The sequence below is a fragment of the Lagopus leucura genome, unplaced genomic scaffold, assembly GCF_019238085.1.
Source record: "Lagopus leucura isolate 7727_CA_CO unplaced genomic scaffold, USGS_WTPT01 Super-Scaffold_100157, whole genome shotgun sequence".
NCBI classification, from domain to species: Eukaryota; Metazoa; Chordata; class Aves; order Galliformes; family Phasianidae; genus Lagopus; species Lagopus leucura.
The window spans coordinates 30,450,146-30,469,916 of record NW_024962334.1 but is presented as its reverse complement, the minus strand read 5'-3'; the positions used below and the strand labels follow the sequence as shown (position 1 = coordinate 30,469,916).

General features: G+C 37.9%; 1 protein-coding gene across 1 annotated transcript in view; it reads left to right on the top strand.

Moving 5' to 3' along the window:
• Positions 1-19,771, top strand: part of RUNDC3B (RUN domain containing 3B) — a 41,922-nt gene that overhangs the window by 511 nt on the left and 21,640 nt on the right. The window contains exons 2-6 of the mRNA XM_042888379.1: positions 5,240-5,355; positions 12,348-12,481; positions 13,551-13,636; positions 17,218-17,307; positions 19,337-19,417. Coding sequence (XP_042744313.1) covers positions 5,240-5,355; positions 12,348-12,481; positions 13,551-13,636; positions 17,218-17,307; positions 19,337-19,417 — 507 coding nt within the window. The remainder of the gene's footprint in view (positions 1-5,239; positions 5,356-12,347; positions 12,482-13,550; positions 13,637-17,217; positions 17,308-19,336; positions 19,418-19,771) is intronic.

Here is a 19,771-nt window from a genome sequence, read left to right as displayed (position 1 = left end):
GCGCGGCGGGGATTTCTCATGCCGGAGTCACACAGTGGGTCCGCCGAGGAGCGCGGCCGTCCGCAGCGCCGTAGCGCAGAGGCTGCACCTTGGGGGGTTTTGTCCCCGAAATCTGCCTCGGGGAGATCCGCGGGACGCGCGAGACCGACTGCGCTAAAGAGTTTCTTTTAACCTAATAGCGCTGAGCTCATCCGCGCTTAGCGGCGCATCCTGCGGCTCCCCTGTAAGCGCTCTGCTTCTGGCGGGGCTGAAACACGGCGTTTCCAAGCGCGCGGTGCTGCCCCGTTACATCACGGCAAACTGAAGCGCACAAACGCGCTGATAGCGATGGTGCCGTCCCATCTGTTTCAGTTGGTAGATTTTTAAGGCATCGAGCAAGCCTGAGTATTTTCTGGAGAAAGTTTTCTGTAGTCTTACGTGAGCTATAGTGAAAGTTCTCACAATTTTTAAGCGTACCCAAGAAGCCGACTTTTTAGTGTGGACAGATAGTGACAGGACAGGGGAGAGCAGCTTTGAACTAAAAGAGAGGAGATGCAGGTTAGTTGTTAAGGAGGAATTTTTCACTCAGGGTGGTGAGGCACTGGCACTGCTGCCCAGAGCTGTGGGTGCTCCATGCCTGGAGCGCTCAGGCTTGAATGGGCTCTGGGCAGCTGAGCTGATGCAAGGCAGCTCTGCCCGTGGCACTAAGTGAGGTTTGAGGTCCCTCTCAGTCCAAGCCATTCTGTGGTTCTGTGAACCAGCAGATCGTTCTGTGTCTTCACAACTGAATACTGCAACTTTGTCTGTTGCTATACAGGCATTGTCAACCCACAGGCTTGGGAAAGCAAGTTTAGTCGAGTAATAGTGCAGTTGTGCAGGATGTACTCAATTGTTTTTAAGGGAGTATTCTGTATTCTGCAGATCTTGCCACTTTGTGCTCCCTCCTTGTTTAAGAGAGACTCTCTCAGGCTGTGCTGTTACGTTTCATTATTCAGTTCATTTCTTCCATGTACTTGTCATGGTGTGACATACTTAAAGAAGTTTAGTGAACAGAGTTTGCTCAAGCACATGAAGTGGTGAAGTACTGCAGAAAACACAATTGACATAGTTATTATTTTCAGTAAAACAGTGAAATTTTGCTATATCTTCTCAAATCCTGAAGATGATCATTTGTCAAGACAGCTTAAGATTTGAATAAGATGATGAGAAGGAAGCATTTGTATTATGAAACGCATGCATTTGTTTCTATTCTTCCGTCAGTTTAAATGAAAATGTTTCCAATATTTCTTGCCTTGTCTTCCTGTAGTTATTACACATTTGCTGTTATTGGAAAGTGCTATTTTTTTAATAGGAATGTTCAAATCAATATTTAAAGTGCCAATAGTCCTTTCCAATCCAAAACTTATGGCAATAAGATAGTCCTGGTAAAAATTGCTCTGATGAATTGGTTCAATTATGTTTGGATGATACTGCTTGGTACCTGGTGAAAGTGAAAGATTACAAGGAAGGCGTTCATTTGAATTACTGTCTGGTAACAGTCTCTAACAATTTAATGAGCTCTTTTGTCAAAGCCACAATTTAGCAGATTTCTATTTAATTTATTAAATATTCAATTATTTATTAATTTATTAAAGCAGGTTTTAAGGCTTTTAGTCTTTTCTTACAGCAATGATATCTGAGTATTCAAGCCATTGTGGGTAGTTTCTTACATTAAAGTTTTGGAAGGAACAAATGGTTTTTAGTAAAGTGTTGGGTGGTAGTGTAGCCACGGGGAAGTAATGATAGCTTCTCCAAACTAATGTTTGAGAAACTAATTGTATGAGAAAATAGGGGGTTGTGCTTATGTAACTGCACAGTGGTGATTTAAATTGCAATGATTTCTATTTTTTTTTGTTGTTTGTTTGTTGGAGTAAGTAATATACAGTTCTAAAATCCGTCCCTCTCCCTATGTTTTGTCTCTGAACTTTGATGCCTTACATATTCCAAAGTAGAGCTGGGATTTGGAGGTCATTCATTTTTGTTTTCGTCTGTTCCTCCTTCAGATTCACAAATCAAAGATTCATATGAAAACAGAACCACCAGAAAATGGAAGGCTTTTAGCATAAATACAGAATTCTGATGCAGAATTGAACAACTGGCAGGAAAAAGGCTTCTGAAATGATGATTCTGCTGATACGTAAAAGAGCTGTTGCATTTCACTGACATTGACCCTTAAATGAACTGTCAGATTTTACATACAATCAGTATTCTACAAGATAAGGGATGTTCATTTATCATCCTGGGGACTTTCCTACTTTAGTAGTCTATGTTCTTATAAATATTTTACACTGACATATTTTACACTGATTCTAGATTACAAACAAATTAAGTTTGAAGAGATCCATCCATTCATCTGAAAACTGAAAGGATCCTCCAATCCTCCAAATGAAAAGTAACATTCATGTAGCAGTTAAATTTTTACCCTCCTTCCTTTTCTGACCAGAAGCCTCTTGCTGCTTCATATGTCTTTAACAGTGCTTTTTATGTTTGAATATAGTCAGTAAAGGTTCGGTGTTGGTTTGGAGTTGTCCAAGGAGTTTGATACGTGGTGGAGGAACCTACTCCCCAAACATTTCTGGAAATTGTTTGTAATCAAGAGTGCTTCAGAAGCTCTGCTTAAGGCTGGAGAATGCTGCTGTTTCTGTGTGTTTCTTTGGCTCAAACAGGACTGCCTTTGTGACAGAAATGAATAGGGAGGGATCTGAAAACATTATAGAGATCACTTAGAAGTAATGGCATTGGAATCTCTCTAATAGTAATTACTGAATGGAATAAGAGGGAAGGGAGAGATAATACAAAATTAAATGAAAACCAATAGAAGTCAAAAGCCTGTTGTTGCAGGGGAGCAATAGTTCTGGGGAATAAATCATTCCTCTACCACTGCAGCTCTCCAAAGTAGTTCATCATAGAGCACTGTAAGTTTGTTTTCAAGTCGCTTTAGCTTTTCATACATAATGTTTGGAACAGGTTCTGTTACTCTCTGCAGTGTGTGTAGCCTGTTGTTCCAGAGTGCAGTGCCATTGTAGTAGCCCAGTAGAAGGGAGCATGGAGTAGGGAGCAACAAAGGAAAACAAGAACAGTGCTTATCCTGAACCTTTGATTCTGTTGAGTTTACGTGCACGTTGTTTCTTAATAGCTCACGTGTACCTCGTATTTGACCTTTTCTTTCTTGCCCATTAGTCCCCTAGTAGTTCTAGATAACAGAGCAAAAAAGTGTGGGCTTTCTTTTGAGGAACTGTACACTGGAAATAACATGTGAGACTTTAATGACTGAGTTAAATTACCCCAGAACGTTTCCAATTGCTCAATTTTTGCCTACTTGCACTGTTGTTGCCCTGATCTGTAGAAATGAGGTGTCCACACTTACGCTCCCTGGCAGCTCTCTCAAAAGCCGATTTCAGCCAAACTTGCTCCAGCTGTAAAGCTTGTTTAAGGTTTTAATGAAAGTGTAGAACAGAGAGATGAAAATTAATACTTCTAAAGAGAGGTGGTGGCAGTAATACAAGCATTTAAAAAGATAGCCGTTGATGATGAGCTGTTGGACACTTGTTTCTAATCAGTCCCTAGTTGTGGTACAGCTTTGAGAAAACAATCCTTACTGCCCTTTGAGTAATGAATAGCAGTGGCACTTACTAGGTATAGGTTTACTCAGGGGAGTGCTTGTCTCTCACCTACTTAAAACTGGTTGAAGAAGTGGAGGAGTTCAAAACTGAGTCATAACTTGGCACAGCAGGAGCTTCCTCCCCCATGCTCTTCCCTCCTGATTCCTGCCCTGCCAAAGCCACTGCAGCTACAGCAGAAGCCTGCAGGAAGGATAGGATGAAGAGTCTTTATTCACAAGTTTATGTATTATAGGGTAACTGAAACAAAACTCTTGGATTATGTATATGCAAATTCAGTTTGAGCAAAATTAGGAACTGTGTCATGTTGAAAATAGGCATCAAGAAGCTGTGCTCTCTGCACTAGGATTACAGGGAAGTTGCTTTTACAGTAGAAAGCATTTGAAGACAGTACAGCTGGCTGAGGGAGCCTCATTCCTGCCCTGTATGCTGCTTCTGTGCCTGTGCCATAGTCAGTACTGAGGTGCTGTGAACCATGTCTGTGATGAGTGTATCCGTATTTTAGAGTTACTCCACTGCTCTCAAGTATTAAAAGTGCAGTCCAGAGTAGCTGTGCAAAGCTGTAGGTGTGGTACAGCTATCAGGTGTGCTCAGGCACAGGATTGGGGATGAGCAGAGCGAGAATTTCCTGAGCTGGAATCATCAAAATCCAGGTGTGGTGAAATGAAGTCCTCAGGCTCCAGTATGGCTCCATTAGTACAGACACGTGTTGTTGCAGAAAGCAACAATAGACACCTCAAAAATGCATTACTTTCAAAGTCGAGGACATGTGAAACTTGCCTTGAAGCTGAAAACTGAAGAACAAGGAGCAGAAAGCAAAAGCCAATTATAATAAAATGGAGATGGTGAGAGAAAAGCATGTTGTTGTCATGTTTCTAGTGGTTTAAATTGTCCTCTTTTGAATAGGAATTAAGATGTGTAAGTGTGGATGTAACTATTAGTGAATGTTAGCTGTATTTGTTGCTTTTTTTTTTTTTTTGACAATGGCTTGGTACAGCCTTTCCAATTTCTAATATTACATCATTTAAATTGATAGCTTTTGTGACTTAACAATGGATTAATGTGATGCTGAGAAGAAATTACCAGCTTTCACAAGGAAATCAACCTGTGCAAGTTAATGCACAGAGACAGCTGCAGAACAATGCACTGTTTTATAATATGTTTGGATTATTCTTGCTTAGGATAAAATTGAAGTGTTCTCAGAATAAAGCTTATACTTATGATTCTTGTGCATGGATTTTAGGAATGAAAGGGCTATTGAGGGAAGTGTCAAGTAAATTGGTGTTGAATGCCTTTAATTGCTGCTTTTTCTCCAGCTTCTCTAAAATATTTCAGCTAGTTATCTTCTTGTCCTCTCACATTTACCTACGAAGTATTTTATGTTTTCTTTTCTTTTCTTGTCATTTTTAAGGCTTTATGCCAAAGACAAGTGGTGATGATTGTATTTCCATGCTATTTCTTGGTGTGTTGCTTTAACTGAACTTCAAAACCAAGGTAGTTTTCTGGGTTTTTGTTCATTTGTTTTGTACAAACTGCAGTCCCAGTACTGAGGACCAGCAATTATGGACATTGTTTCTGATTGTACTTTGCTTTTGCTCTAGGTTTTCGGTCAAGACCTTGATTGACCGTTCCTGCTTTGAGACGATAGATGACTCTTCTCCTGAATTTAATAATTTTGCAGCCATTCTGGAACAGATTCTAAGTCATCGACTGAAAGGTAGGTTAATAAAGTATTACTTTGGTGATGTTTTTGCTGTGAGAGTTCATTTGTCAGTCGTAGAAGCTCCTCAGTGCTGAGTGGAATTGCTGGCTTTGTGTGCCTGTCCCATTGCTGTTGTCTTTCTTATGGTCTACATTGCTGCAGAGAAGTTAAGAAACAGTTTTTATCATGTGTTTCTGTTGTTTGTGTTGAAAGCCTTCTAGGCTGGTAATTAAGAAACTGGATGTTGCCATGGTACTGAGCTCTGCTTTCCTGCTTTATGATAGGGCTGTGTTCTGGGACTGACAGACAACTGTAGTGTTTTTTGCTTTTAGGTATAGCAGGCTGTTCTGTGGTGCTGCTTCCTTGTCTTTCTCTCTTCCTTCCTTTTGTTCTCTGCTTTTCCATACACTGTGTTTAGGTCATTTCCCTTTCCCCCTGCAGCAAAGCTGTTTTTTTTTACTGCTGACATGTAAATGTAATGGATCTGGATTAAATTGCATTTGAGAAAGGTCAGTTGTCGATTCTCCTCTGGTATTGGAGTCAGATGTTCCAATTCAAGAAGATGTCTGTTTGCATTTTCTGAGTGTTCTAGAGGAAGCTGCTTCGCTGAAAGGACAGAGTGTTCCTTAGTAATAGGACCAGCCACTAGGAAAAGACTTCAGAAGCTTCTCCACATTTCTCAGTTCTGTGTACAGTTCCTGAAATTATTTCAGGATTATAAAGGACATTATCTAAATATAGATGTGTAATATGACAATCCACTCCTTTCATTCTTCTGGGTTTTTTTGATATTCATAAGTTTTGTGAACAATGTTGTGTGTAGGCTGACATTTGAGTAGCACGATTACTGCCTGCTGTCATTCTGTCAGAGGAGGGAAGAAATCACACGGTGGGGTAGGAACATAGTGTTTGTCACACAGTGACAAAGATTATTGGAGTGATTATGGATATTTAACAACTTGACACTTGACTGCCCCCTCCCAACCTAACCTCAGTGGTATTTGAGTGAAAACTATTACATAATTTGTTGATATATTTATTTATCCCAATACTTGTTTGCTTCACAGCTTATTATATATGTATGTACAGGCAGTACAGAGAAGCCTTGACAACTGGCACATGGGTTACAGGCAAATGGAATTTGTAAATAAAATAATATTTCAAATAACAAATGAAGAAAATCAAAAACAGCATTGTTTCAGTTTCAGTCTTCCCCTTGTGATTGCAAGGGAAATTTACGGAGTTAAATTTAGGGAAAGAGGCAGCAACTGGTGCATCATGTTGCAAGTGGGGAATATTTTGTTATTAAGCTAGATACTGCCAGTAATTATTTTCCTCTTTAAAAACTTGAAGGGAAAATTGACATAAAAGTACCATGACATTTCAAGTGTTAAGAGTGTTTAATATTACACAACACAGGGCTTGAAAGAAATTGCACATTATTGATGGAAATGACTAATATGATTTGTACGTATGCTTTGTGTCAGTGGAAGCACACTAAAAGCAGGCTGATGATTGCAGTGGGTTGCATAAAATGTTTTAAGGCAGGCAGAACATACATGATATGTTTGTCTATGGTAGCATAAATGGCTCCATTCTGTCAGGGTTATTAGGGTAATCCAGTGGCAGTATCATTAAATAAATGGTCCAGATTTGAGAGTTTGTAGACATTAACTTCCATAAAGCCTTGGTAAATAACAATTCTTATCTTCCATCAGAAGTAGTGGGTAAGGGAGGACATCTAGGGAGCACCAGGTACACCACACATACAGCATTACACAGCACAGGGATAATTACATCTCCGCTTTAAAGAGCAGAAGGCAGTCTATGGCTTTCAATTCCTACAAGACAATTAATGCTTACCCAAACACTTTCTTCTGTTCCTTGGGATAATTAAAAACAGGCTGAGAGCTTAGACGCTTTTTCTAACAGCTGCCTATTCCTGACTGCTGCTTTCATCCTTTGGGCACACATAACTGCAAGGTAGAACAGAGGTGGCCAACTTTTTGAGCATTACTCACTATGTTACCTTGTATGAAATTTTTTTGGTGTCATATGCCCTAAGTCCTTTATACCTCATGAACAGATAGCTGCATTCAATCAGCATTCACCTCTCTGCTGGGCGAGCTGCTGTAGTTATGCCAGTCTCGTTTAATTACTAAATAAACACCCATGTCTAAGTCACTTAGGTTAAAAAAGAGTGTTTATGGGGAAATTCATTGCTTTTCTGCCTGTTGGAGTATGGTGCTCATGTTGCTACAGTTGGCACTTTTAGCAGAAGAGCCAGGAGGCTGAGGGTTTGGATATGATTTAGCAGAGGGCTGTTAGAGTTAGGGCAGTATGGTCAGGTTGCAGTTGGTCTTGATGATCTTGAAGGTCTTTTCCAACCTGAGCAATTCTGTGATTACTATTTCATTAATTACTATGAATGCAGAGCAGATCCAACATCTGAGTTGTAAAGCTTATGTATTTCCTGTCTTTGAAATAAGCTTTGTGGAATGTCTTCTGGCAAGGTATGATGCTAATTACTGGGCAGAGCAATTGGAGATCTTCAAGGGGCAGGAGAGAAGGATTAACAGAAAGAGGACAAGTGACTAATTACTCTTCTATTCCTTCTCAGGATTAAGAATTCACATGGTTTCATAATATAGCAGAGTAGTAGGTGGATGCACAGCATGTTTTAATGTCTGTGATCTGAACAAGAGCTATAGTTCTGAATGGAGATCTCACAAATTTGTATGCAAATGTGTGTGTATCTGATCATCGCTAAAGCAAGGCGGGTGATTTCAGGAATTGCTTTCTTCCTAGGAGTTGTTCAGAAATTTTTCTTTCCTAATCTTCTGGTATTGTGGAGATTTAGCCATATCTTTCAGCTGTCTTGGTGGCTTCTTCTATTCACTGCTCTCATAGATTGAATTTTCAGGTATTTGTGTTGGTGTCCTTTTTGTCAGGTCAGTTGAGTAAATATAGTTAGTGCAGATGTGGTAGGAGCATAAAAAAATGGTGCAGTAGCCCTACCTGGGATTTGATCACAGATGTATCCTAGCTGATTGAAAACCTGAATCCAATTCAAGGTGATATGTTGGCTTTGCTAAATCAAAATGCTATATGTTTTTCTGTGTTTTTCTACCACTTTAGTTTTCAACTGAGTTAGCAAAGAGCTACCAACACAATTGCAGGTTTTTACAGCCATCCTCTCTGACATATTTTTGAAAACTATTGTCACAGGTATATATTTGTTGACTCCCTGTTTCTATTTAAATATCCTTTCAACAAATGTGTTTGTATCCTAACTTCTAACCAGTATGCATGCCTAGAAGTAATTTCAGTATATAACCAAGGTTCAGTTGCTGACATGAAATACAGTGCATCTTGCTTGTGGGCTTGTAATTTTTTGTGTGTCGTAGCTACTGTGAGCTTGTCATCTGTACACTTACGTTGCAGTCAATACCATAATGTCACAAAAAGGTAGGTTCTACTGTGCTGTTTTGACACTTGCACAACTCCACATGTCTTTTATCCTGTAATACATTGAGAAGATAAATACATCACAATTTTCTGCCAGAATTATCCATAGCTCTTATTTCTGTCTCTTTGTTCTATGCTATTCCTAGCATGTAGTGACTGGATTTTATTGTGTTTTTTTTTTTTTTCCTTGTAGAAAACTCCCAGTGACTGGTAAGCCCCTAGGGTGGTCAGTGCTGATTGAGTGGAAAGAAAGATGTATTAGTTCTTTCTTTTCTCATTATACAAAACATTTGACAAAACATGTTGTCTGCAGTCTGATGCCAGTAATGGTAACCGGCCATGCAAAGTGATGTCGTTGGTCAATATTATTTATTTTTGACATTATCTTCTTCACAGTAAGGTGTGAACTGTTGAAAAAATATTTCTGAAACAGTGGCAGACTTTTCTAAGTCTTCAGTGCACACTTTATCCCTTTCTATATGGTTTTTTTTTGTTTTTGTTTTTAGTTTTAGGTCAAAAAAGTCACTAATTGCCAACTGCTATTTCACAGGGTTTCTTTTTTAAGCAATGAATATTAATATAATTTGTATTAAAATTCAATGAATTCTAGTAATATCTTAAAAGCATAAGCAGAAATTTCAAATGGGAGGGGTATGAATTATGTCTGTAGAAGAGAACTTGTGCTTGTAGGCACAGGTCTCAGGAGAGGAAGCATGATTCTATAAGATGCATCTTGCTGTGCCTCTCATCCTGGGAGAGACAGGTCTCTACATAGAAGAGGTAAGGAGGTGGTTATGTAACAGGGGTGAAAAGGTTACGTTAAGGAAGTAGTGAAGTCACTGCTGTCATAAAAAAGATGAATTCCAGGCTTAGATGGCCCTTTATTTGATAATGTTATGCTGACATGTTCTAAGAATAATAGCTTTTGTTACTAGGTTTAACATTTACATGCACATGGTGACCCTGTTACTGCTTCTGGCTGTAAAGAAATAGGAAGTTCTTTGGGCATTTTGTGGTTCAGCTAATTCTACTTTCTTCTGTGTAGAGAAGAATCTTAAGTGATATGTATTTGTCTTGGTGGACTTGGTTTATAAACTGCTGTAAATTCTTAATGATTCATTCTGGAGGCCTAAAACAAAAGTACGTACCATGAAAATTCTTCAAAGGAGCAACAAGTCATTTTATTACTAGTAAATTGTATTAAGACTATTCACAAAATGGGCACATTTTCTGCAAACTAAACAAAGTTTGGAGAAAATCTACCTGTAGCTTAGAGCATCCTAATCATTACTGCTTTGCAACTGGGGGACTTTGTCTTCCAGGTCTGAAGTTGGACTGTGAGTGAGTAGAAACGGCTTTGGACTCTACAGGAAACTTACTCTTTCCTTACAAACTTCAGCAGAAATCAAATCGTACACTAAAAACTTGCTTTTCTTTAAAATAGTGTTGATTGCTAGAGTGTAGGCAAGTTGTGAACTAACAGGGGTAAACTAGAAGTCCCTGGTTAATGAAAGGTCCTGCTCCTGCTGTGAGTTTCAAGTGAAGGCTATTCCTTCTGCAGTCAAAAATTTACACTCTTGGTAAAGCTGCTTGTGAGACCACAGCTCTCTGTTATGCCAAAATATATTGTAATTGTGACCAGCTTGCTTTGCTGATCAGTATAAGCTGAATAAATGCTGGTAGGTATTTCCGTTGTAGAGTAATATGGTTTTTTGACCTCGGAAAACTATAGGGCAAAGCTGGGTTTTTTTGCAGAATATATTCTGTGCAGTGTGGAAAAGATCATAGAAGTTATTGTGTGGTATGCTTGCCTTTGTTAGCTGGGACTGGAACTACTGTCATGAAGACACCTTTACACTTAAGTGGTGCGTTCATTTTTGCAGGTACTATCCTCAGGGCAGAAATGTTTCTAATATGATAAAGAATATAAAAAATATCAGTAGCTTTTGGTGATGTTAAAATGATGTTGAATTCCTGTTTCTGTCCACGGCACATGATGTTTCAGCAAAAACTGTAAGTTCATAGAAGCAGTTACCTTGTGAATACTGTCTTATTTTAGTCCTTAGAGCTGATAAAATCTGAATATGCTGTAGCTGGAGCACATTGGGATTTTGTTTTTCTTTTAGCATGTTGAGTTTCTTTATACTAGTTTTTTCTTGGTATGTTTGTGGTTGTTTTTTTTTATGTGCTTTAACAAGCCTTGTACTTCGTAAATGTGGCAAAGTGAGCATATGGGTCACACAGTTAAGTTGTATGTGTCCTCTAGTGAGGAAAAAAAGCAAAACCTTGAATTTCTTAGGTTTGCTGAGGTCAATCTTTGACACTTCTCTGGCTGTGCTTGGAGCTGAGCTACATTGTACTAGGTTCAGTGTTCTGTACTATCTGTACTAGGTACAGATGTTCTTGGCACTGTATTTTGGCATTTTATTTTTAGTATGTATGATTTTCAGTGTCAGTTAGGTACCGTGCAAAAAAGCCTACTATTCTTTCTTGAAGTCTGAACTTTGTAACCAGCAAAAGAATTAGCAGTCTTTCTGAGAAATTAGTAAAGCTTCAGGAAAATACAACTTAAGATGTGAAATACAATTAGCCTAAAAATAAGAGCTTATTTTACACAAATAAGTTTTTGCATGTATCACAGATTGGCCTGGGTTGAAAAGGACCACGATCATTTAGTTTCAACCTCCCTGCTATGTGCAGGGTCACCAACCACCAGACCAAGCTGCCCAGAACCACTTCCACATGCCAGTATGCAATAATGCCAGTCACTGGAGGGCAACGTTCCTCTTGCTATTTTACATTTTTGTTTGCAGTTGTGTGCTGTTAAGTTTCAATGTTACCTCTGAAATGTATTTTGCATGCAGCAGATTTCAAATGGTAACACTTTCCAAGCAGTGAATAATAATGGCAATAATAATAATAAAGAGCTTTGGTTACCACTCCAGAAGAGATATTGACTTGCTCAGTTCATTTTTGTCAGCCTCCCAAGGTGTACTGTGTGTGTCGTCTAAGTAAAGGAAATTGTGACTGCTAAACTTTTTTGGTTGTTCATCTTTTCTCCTGCACTGAAAGCACATTATGAAACAATTCCAAATTGACTCCTAAGATAAGGGTAACACTGCCACAGCAAAGGCTGCTCTTTTTGCATGCATATCTATGCATGCATATGAAGAACAAAACTCAGTTTTCTTTTTCATCATGGTTTTAAGTCACAATGGTGTGTGCTTTGTTGTGAGTAAACTGTCCCATGTATTACCATAGAGTCCTGATGAGAAAGAAAAGGACCAAATACAGGCACATAGGCAAAAGCCTCACGCTTACTTCTCACACTGGTTTTCATTGAGAGTGAGCTGCATGGTGCAAGTTCCTTCTGTCACCTGTGCAGCCAGCTTTCAGGAATTAGTGGACTTGCAAGCATAAAATGCTGTCTTTGCAGGGTGTGCATAGGAAACACAGGGAAGTATCTGAATTATGCTCCTCTCAAGCAAGCGGGGAAGAAGGTTCATAAATCTTCACATGTTTTTGTATTTTGATTTAAGGTCAGATCACCTGGTTTGGTTATGAAAGTACTCGTAGTTTTTGGGACTACATTCGGGTGGCTTGCCGAAAAGTCTCTCACAATTCCATCTGCAGTATTGAGAACATGGAGAATGTCGGTTCTTCTAGAGCTAAGGTAGGGAAGAAAAAAGTCAGTTTGACTGCAGTATTTCTCTTCCTTCTGTATAAAATGTAGCTCACACTTCTATACCAAGGAAAAAACACAGCAACATACGATTAAGCTTGCCCTGTGATATTTCTCTGTATTTGAAATAATTCATTTTTGATATCTAGTACCTAGTAAATATTTCTTTTGTTTTTAAAGCAAAAACAATTTAAAAAAATTACCCCAAAAACTTAGATCTGAATGCTTCTTTTTAAATTTGTGTTGTTCATTAGGATAAATCTCAAATCCTCTATTTGTTAGGTATGCTGCATCATAAAGTGATTGCCTTCGTGTTTTCTAGCTTGTTTAATTTTTGGAAAATGCATTAGGATGAGAGAAATTAAATTCACCACAGATAGGTTAAAATTGTAGAAATGTCATTTTTTCTAACCTTATTATCTTTTCTTTTTGTTTATAGTTCATGCACTCATTTCTAGATACTTTCTAGACATCCTAGAATACAGCAATTGTATTGCTTGCATTTACAACTTAAATAAGTCGTAAGAGATTTTTCTGAATCGTAAGTGGTAATAAGATATTTCTGAATTCCAAAATCTTCAGAGCATGGAGTACTTTAAGTACTATATTTAAGTTCCATAAGCAATAAGATGCAAAGCTACTATTTCAGTTATGCTTATGCATTAATTTAACTTTCATTTGTTCTCTGGAAAACTCCATGACACATAATAATAGTAATAAGAAGCCAATTAGTGCAACTAGTACAGATAGGAGTGTTACATTTTTAAAGATGCACATGGGCAGAATTTTGGATGTCCATACTGAAAAAGCTGGAGATGTGTTGACACAAATTTTAAGTCCAAATTTTGGAAAACTTTGTTTCACAAAGTTTACTCATAAGAATTCGTTTTGTTTTCATTATTATAGTAATGAAGTACAAGAAATTTTCTTTAGTGGTAGTGATTATTTTGATAATCAGGATCAAGTCATCCATGTAATTCAATTTTATTCAGTTTCAGATGTAAAGTTAAGTGTTTCAGTCTGTAATGTTTAAATATTTGATATCTGCTTTTTCTTGCAGGGTCGAGCCTGGATCAGAGTAGCACTTATGGAAAAACACTTGTCTGAATATATTTCCACTGCTCTGAGAGACTTCAAAACAACCAGGTCTCTAAGACTTTTATTTCTGCAGTATTTTAGTGATTGTTGCTGAGGTGTGAGACTCAAATTTGGAAGTGAATGCTGCACTTAATTTATATGGTTTGAAGAGATGTAACCTAGTGAAAGACATCTGGAGTTAGTATCAATTTCTAAGATTTTTAGCATGGCTAAAACTGCAAAATTGCTATTGCAAAAATCCCTTAGTGAATGTAAAATGTGGAAATTTGTTGTAATTCTTGAAAGGTTAAAGAGAAGAAAACCTCTCAAAAGAAGGAACTCGTTTTGAAATTGTAGCCTGATAGCAATAGATCATCCAACCAACCCCTTCCATGGGCTGGGTCACAACCCACTAGATCAGGGTGCTCAGAAGTCACATCCAGCCTGGCCTTTAACACCTCCAGGGATGGGGAAGCCACAGCTTCTGCAGGCAACCTGTCCAGTACTAACCACCTTTGTAGTAAAGAATTTCTTTCTTATCTATCCTCTTTAAGTTTAAAACCATTACCACTTTTCTTACCACCCACTGTCTGTATACTGTGGTAGAGTCCCTATCCATCTTTCCTTGGCCCCCCTGTATGCATTGGAAGGCATTAGTATGATCTCCACAGGGCCTTCTTTCATCTAGGCTAAGCAACCCCAACCCTTAGCCTGTGTTCACAGCAGCGTTCCTGCACATGGGTGTATTTCTGAACCCACTCTAACAGGTTTCTCTTGTGCTGGAGGCCTCGCTGCTGGGTGCCATACTGAATGCCAGGTGGGGTCTCACAGGAGTGAAAGAGAGGGGAGAGATCACCTCTCTCACCCTGCTAGTCACTCTTCTTTTGATGCAGCCCAGGGTATGGTTGGATTTCTGGACTTCAGGTGCGTGTGCTCATGTTAAGTTTTTCATCCATTCATCTCCCTCGATCCACTTCTCCCAGTCTGTACTGATGTTTGGGATTGCCCTGACCCAGGTGCAGATCCTTGCACTTGAAGGTATATAAAATGAATGTAATTCATTTCAAAAATAAGTATTGATGTCAGAAAGACTCAATATATTAAAAATACATTTTTTAGACTTCTGAGAACTTCTCTTGGAGAAGGAAGGAAGGGAATTCCAGGAAGCTTTTGAGAAGTACAGAACAGAAATAATAGTCAGACATGGCTAGAATTCTTGATGTAATATGAAAAACATGTAACAGGTTTTTGTTGTACCACTTGATAATAAAAGCTGTTACAGATAAGAATATGCTTTGTGACGGAAATTATTTTCACCATTCTGGACTGGTTCTAGGTAGTGTATCAATTTATTATCCTGTAACAGCAACATCTTATTGATTCGTGATAAGAACATCTAAGTATGAGTCTGCATGAGTTGTGAAACCTTATGTTGAACTCAAAAAGTTCTAGACATAGTGAAAAGAATACGTACTCTGTAAGAACTTCTGTTCATTTGGAATATTATTTCTGTTTAAAATATTTTTCCACGGATCTCAGTTTATTTTCCCAATATTAAGATGACCTTGAAACACAGTTTGGTAAACATACTGTTTTACTGAAATTTCCAGTCCTATCATCTTTATTTTATCCGTGTTTGCTTGTGTTTGCAGTAGACAAGAAGCTGATAAAGCAAAAATTTCTGGTAAAGAAATTAACTTACAGTGCATCAAACAGAAGAGTCACTTGGGTTTTTGAGAGGTAGATGAGAAGGAAGAGAAGGGTCAGAACATATATAGTTAAGTAGTATGTTTGTACCTGCTTGATAATGCAGTTTGTTTACTAGGAGATAACAGCAATCTTATTTTATTAGCTGTTGTATTAGTTTCAAATTACTGTATTTGATGTTTTATGATTGGATTTTCTTTTAGTGCTATAGAGTTAGGAATCAATTTCTTGTGCTGCAAACGTAATATATGCAGTTTTTGTTTTGAAATAGTATTTAAAATATGTTTATTAGAATTAATAGTTACACTTTGAAATCTTGGTGCTGTGGACATTAGATTCACCGACAGTAATGGATGCATTCTCTTTCCCATGTGGTATTTTGGATAACTGTTAAGTGGCTTGATTTTTTTTTTTTTTTTTTTTTGATGGTGCTTTGCCAACGTATTTACATTTTTAAATGATGCATTGTGCTTGTGCTGTGTATTCAGTGTATATGTATATGTGTGTATATATATATATATATATATTCATATATATGAACTCCGCATGTATTTCACATGTGTATGTGGAATACTGCATCTGTCATCTTGCCAGCTCTTAAATCTTGCTGTTTTGTTTAGGTGGATGACTTTAGGCCTAGTGCTTCAGTGAAACAGTTCATTATTAATGCTGGGTCTGTATGTTACACTTGGTAGGGGCTTGGATTAAGCATGAGCGCGCAATTATTCTAAAAAATTGGTCAATGCAGTCTTATGTTAAAGCACACAGTCTTTCTTGTTGTATTATGTCAGTTACAGCACTGAGCAAAGATCAGGGAATTTTCCAAGGAGACTTTAGTTTTGGCTAGATAACTGTAGCTGATTTCAGAAATGAAAAAGCTAACATCTTACTATTTTAATTATGCTATGCATCTTTTTTGCTCGAATGCTTCTCAGGCACCATTTTACAAGCTGCTGTTCACAGTACAGATTGTTACCTGGCAGTGATTTTGGAAGTAACAGTTAAAAGGTTTACTTGTACTGGGAGTGTTGTTTCTAGTTTGCAAATAAACTTATTCTGAAGTCCGTCTAGCTCAGTATTCTGCCTCGATAGGCTGCTGCTTTAGCCTTCTGTTATCTTGCCTGATGTCAAGGGTTAGGGAGCAGAATCTACATCATAGGGGTGCTGGTTCCAAGACTAAGGTTATCATCCCAGAGGATGTCTCTCAGATTTCTTGCTTCCTCTGTGGAGCACGCAGAGTCTTGGACATCTCCTTTCCGTACTACAAAGGAATATTAGAAGTGCATACTTACTGCAGTGTTCGTTTACTATGGAGTCCAAACAGACTTAGGTGCTGAGATCCAAAATGTCTTTTCTGGCTGTCTGGTTTGCCAAGTTGCCATACAGCCGACTTGAGATCTCTCTGAATCATCTGGATGCTTCTACTTCGCTCAACAGACTGCATTTAGTCTTTTTAGCATTTACAAATTCTTATCACAAAACCATTCATGGCAACAGTGGGCCCTATTTAGCTGTCCTGTGGAACATTTCAGTCTGGAAGTAGCTTCTTTGGTAGCTGGGAGAAGAAAGATAGTGTAACTAGAACTTTTATTTTCTTGTTACCATGGAATAATTTGTTTTTTGAATGTACACAAAGCAATTTCATCCTTTCAACAGAAAAATACAAGGTATTGTCATTTTCTTTGCATTTTGTCCATCCTCTTCTACTGTTTTTTTAGGGGTGATGTTATAAATTCATCTTCTGTCTGAAGTTTTAGATTACAGTGTTCTGCATTGTGCAGTCTGCTGGTTTGCTTTATTTGAAATGAAGTATGAGTGCCCCTGGGGTTCACATGGATTGTTTTTATTTAAACTGGATTTCTCAATTTTCTGTTAACCTTGAAAACAATCATTATTTGAAGAAAAGTAGAGTTAATGGAGGTAATTTTTTTCTTTTCTTGAAGGAGATTTTATGAGGATGGAGCAATAGTTCTTGGTGAAGAAGCAAATATGCTTGCTGGTATGCTGCTGGGACTCAATGCAATTGATTTCAGGTATTGTATTTCCATGCTGCTTACTACAGTGCTCCCAGAAAGTGATTACACATCATGGAAAACTTTTAAGTTCAGCTGATAAGTATAAGAGACAAAGCTGAGGAGGAAGGACAGAGAAATCATGAATGGCTCTTCTGGATAACAACAAAGTTATGCTATAGTTAATACAGAATGATTATGTGGTATCTCTTTCAAAATCCTGAAAGCAATCAGAAGTGTAATTGCAGAAGATATAAGTGGCCATAAAGCTTGATGTAGAGAAGGAGAAAAAAAAAGTGGGGGTTGAATAAGGGCTTTCTTTTCTTGTGGCAGTGAGCTGTTACTTCAGTTGTCTGCCGACTAGAAAGTGGATGCAAGACATGAGGGACAAGGAGGGAAAGTAAAGATCTTACTGGCTGAACTAACTCATACTGGAATCAGATAAGTGGCAATACCACTGAGAATGGGAAAGGGATGTCTGGTTGGGGTTTTAGAAAAAAAACAGCAGCAAAAACCCACAAAACAAAACTAAAATGGGGTGTGCATTTTAAAAAGCAGGATAGTTTCTCTTGCCAGCGTTTAGTCATTGGTTTGGATTAACTGTATGATCACCATATGTTGTGGGGGAACGGAAGTATGCTGCAGTATGATAAGGGAGCTAGCTTTGCATGCAGCAAATTGAAATCTTACCAGATTTCATTCATTCAGTTTTACACTATGCAAAATAAAAATGCTTCTATATTCTACACTTGGAAGGAGGATAGTGATATATGAATAAGAAGTGTAGCAAGAGGGGATCAACAGTATGTAAATCTTGCCATAAATTATAATGAATTGACTTTGTTTGGCTCCCATGAACCTCAGTGGCTTGTAGTATCTCTATGTGATCTAGGTTGTATGAATGCATGCACTCTCCCTTTATCCTCTGATTTCTAGTATGAACATTTTGCATGTATCTCTTAATATCATTCAGAGTAATGGCTTATTCCCATTGGAGGCATTAAATCTTTTGTCACTGCAGCTCTTAAGGACCAAGAAATTTTCTGGGAAAAATAGGAACGTGGACCTACAGGAGCGTTTACTATACCACATTATTCATAATATTGTGACTTAAATGGCTGAGAGTCTGTAGCCATTCTTTGCATGTTGTATTTGGATTACTTTTTTCAGTTCAAACACTCTTACAAACGTTAACTGACTTATCTCTGTGGAACTGGGTTGAGAGGCATAAGAGGTTGCCTGGAGAAGATGTAGTTGCAGCCAGCTTGAATGGGGCTTTGGGCAGCCTCATCCAGTGAAACCACCTACCTACCCATGGCAGAGGGGTTGGAACTAGCTGAGAGCTTAATTCCCTTCCATTCCTAAGCCATTCTGTAGTTCTGTGAGTGGTAAAAAACACTTTGGGAGTAGAGCTGGGGAAACGCAGATGATAACAACTATTTTGTGATAATAAAATCTGATTCCAGTATTGTCTTTTAAATCCAGTGTGAAAAGAATACATAAGATTCGTATGTATATAAGAATAAAGCTACAGCTGCTCGAGAACATTTTGTGAATGTAGTTTCATTAATGTTCATCATCTTAGAGCCGCCCTACACCAGAAAGTAATCAAAAGGAGATGGTCTGAACTATTATTGAGAACTGATTTTTTACTTAAAAATAGCAGGATGGTTATGTAAGCATTCTGCAGAGACTTTGAGTTTAAATACTGGCAATTTCAAACTCATCGACAGCTCTTCTGATGTTGTAGTTCCGGCTAACTTTCCTTATATTGTTATTCCCTCGCAATCCACCTGTATTTTTAGAATAAAAATAAAGACTTAAAAATCAGTGTCTGTACTGCTTGCCCTGATCTGTGTCCTAATTCTGAGAGTTTTTTTTGTCTTTTTTTTTGTTATCTTATAGTATTAAACAATCTATTTTGGCTGGGTAGGTTGAATGCTATAGTCCTTAAGAAGAAAAAAATCAAATTACACATAGGTAAGATTCATCTTTCATTGTCATACAATTTTCTTGATATAATCTTACCATTGTTTCTCTGTTTTATCAGTTTTTGTCTGAAGGGTAAGGGATTGGATGGCACCTTTCCAGCTGTCATAGATTACACACCCTACCTGAAGTTCATCGAAAGGTACTCTTGATCTCTACATCGTTTTTTAATTAACAAAGTGAAAGTTTTATGCTATACTGGTCTTCGTGATTTTCATTTTGCATTCAGAATCCTATTCCTATCTAAATATAAGCTTGTATCCTCGTTTACTTTTGGAAAAAAAAAAATTCCAAAATGCATGTAAACAGTGAATGATTTCTATGTTTTTATAGGATAAATAATTTGGTAAAATATTATAATCCTATGAAGTCTTAAGATTTTTGAGTAGAAGGACTACTAAAAAAACCTGGTAAATATCTGTTCATGTACTGAAAAGCATAGTTATGAAGGAAGGTTTCAGATGGGTATTGGAATAAATTAAAATGTTCATCTTTG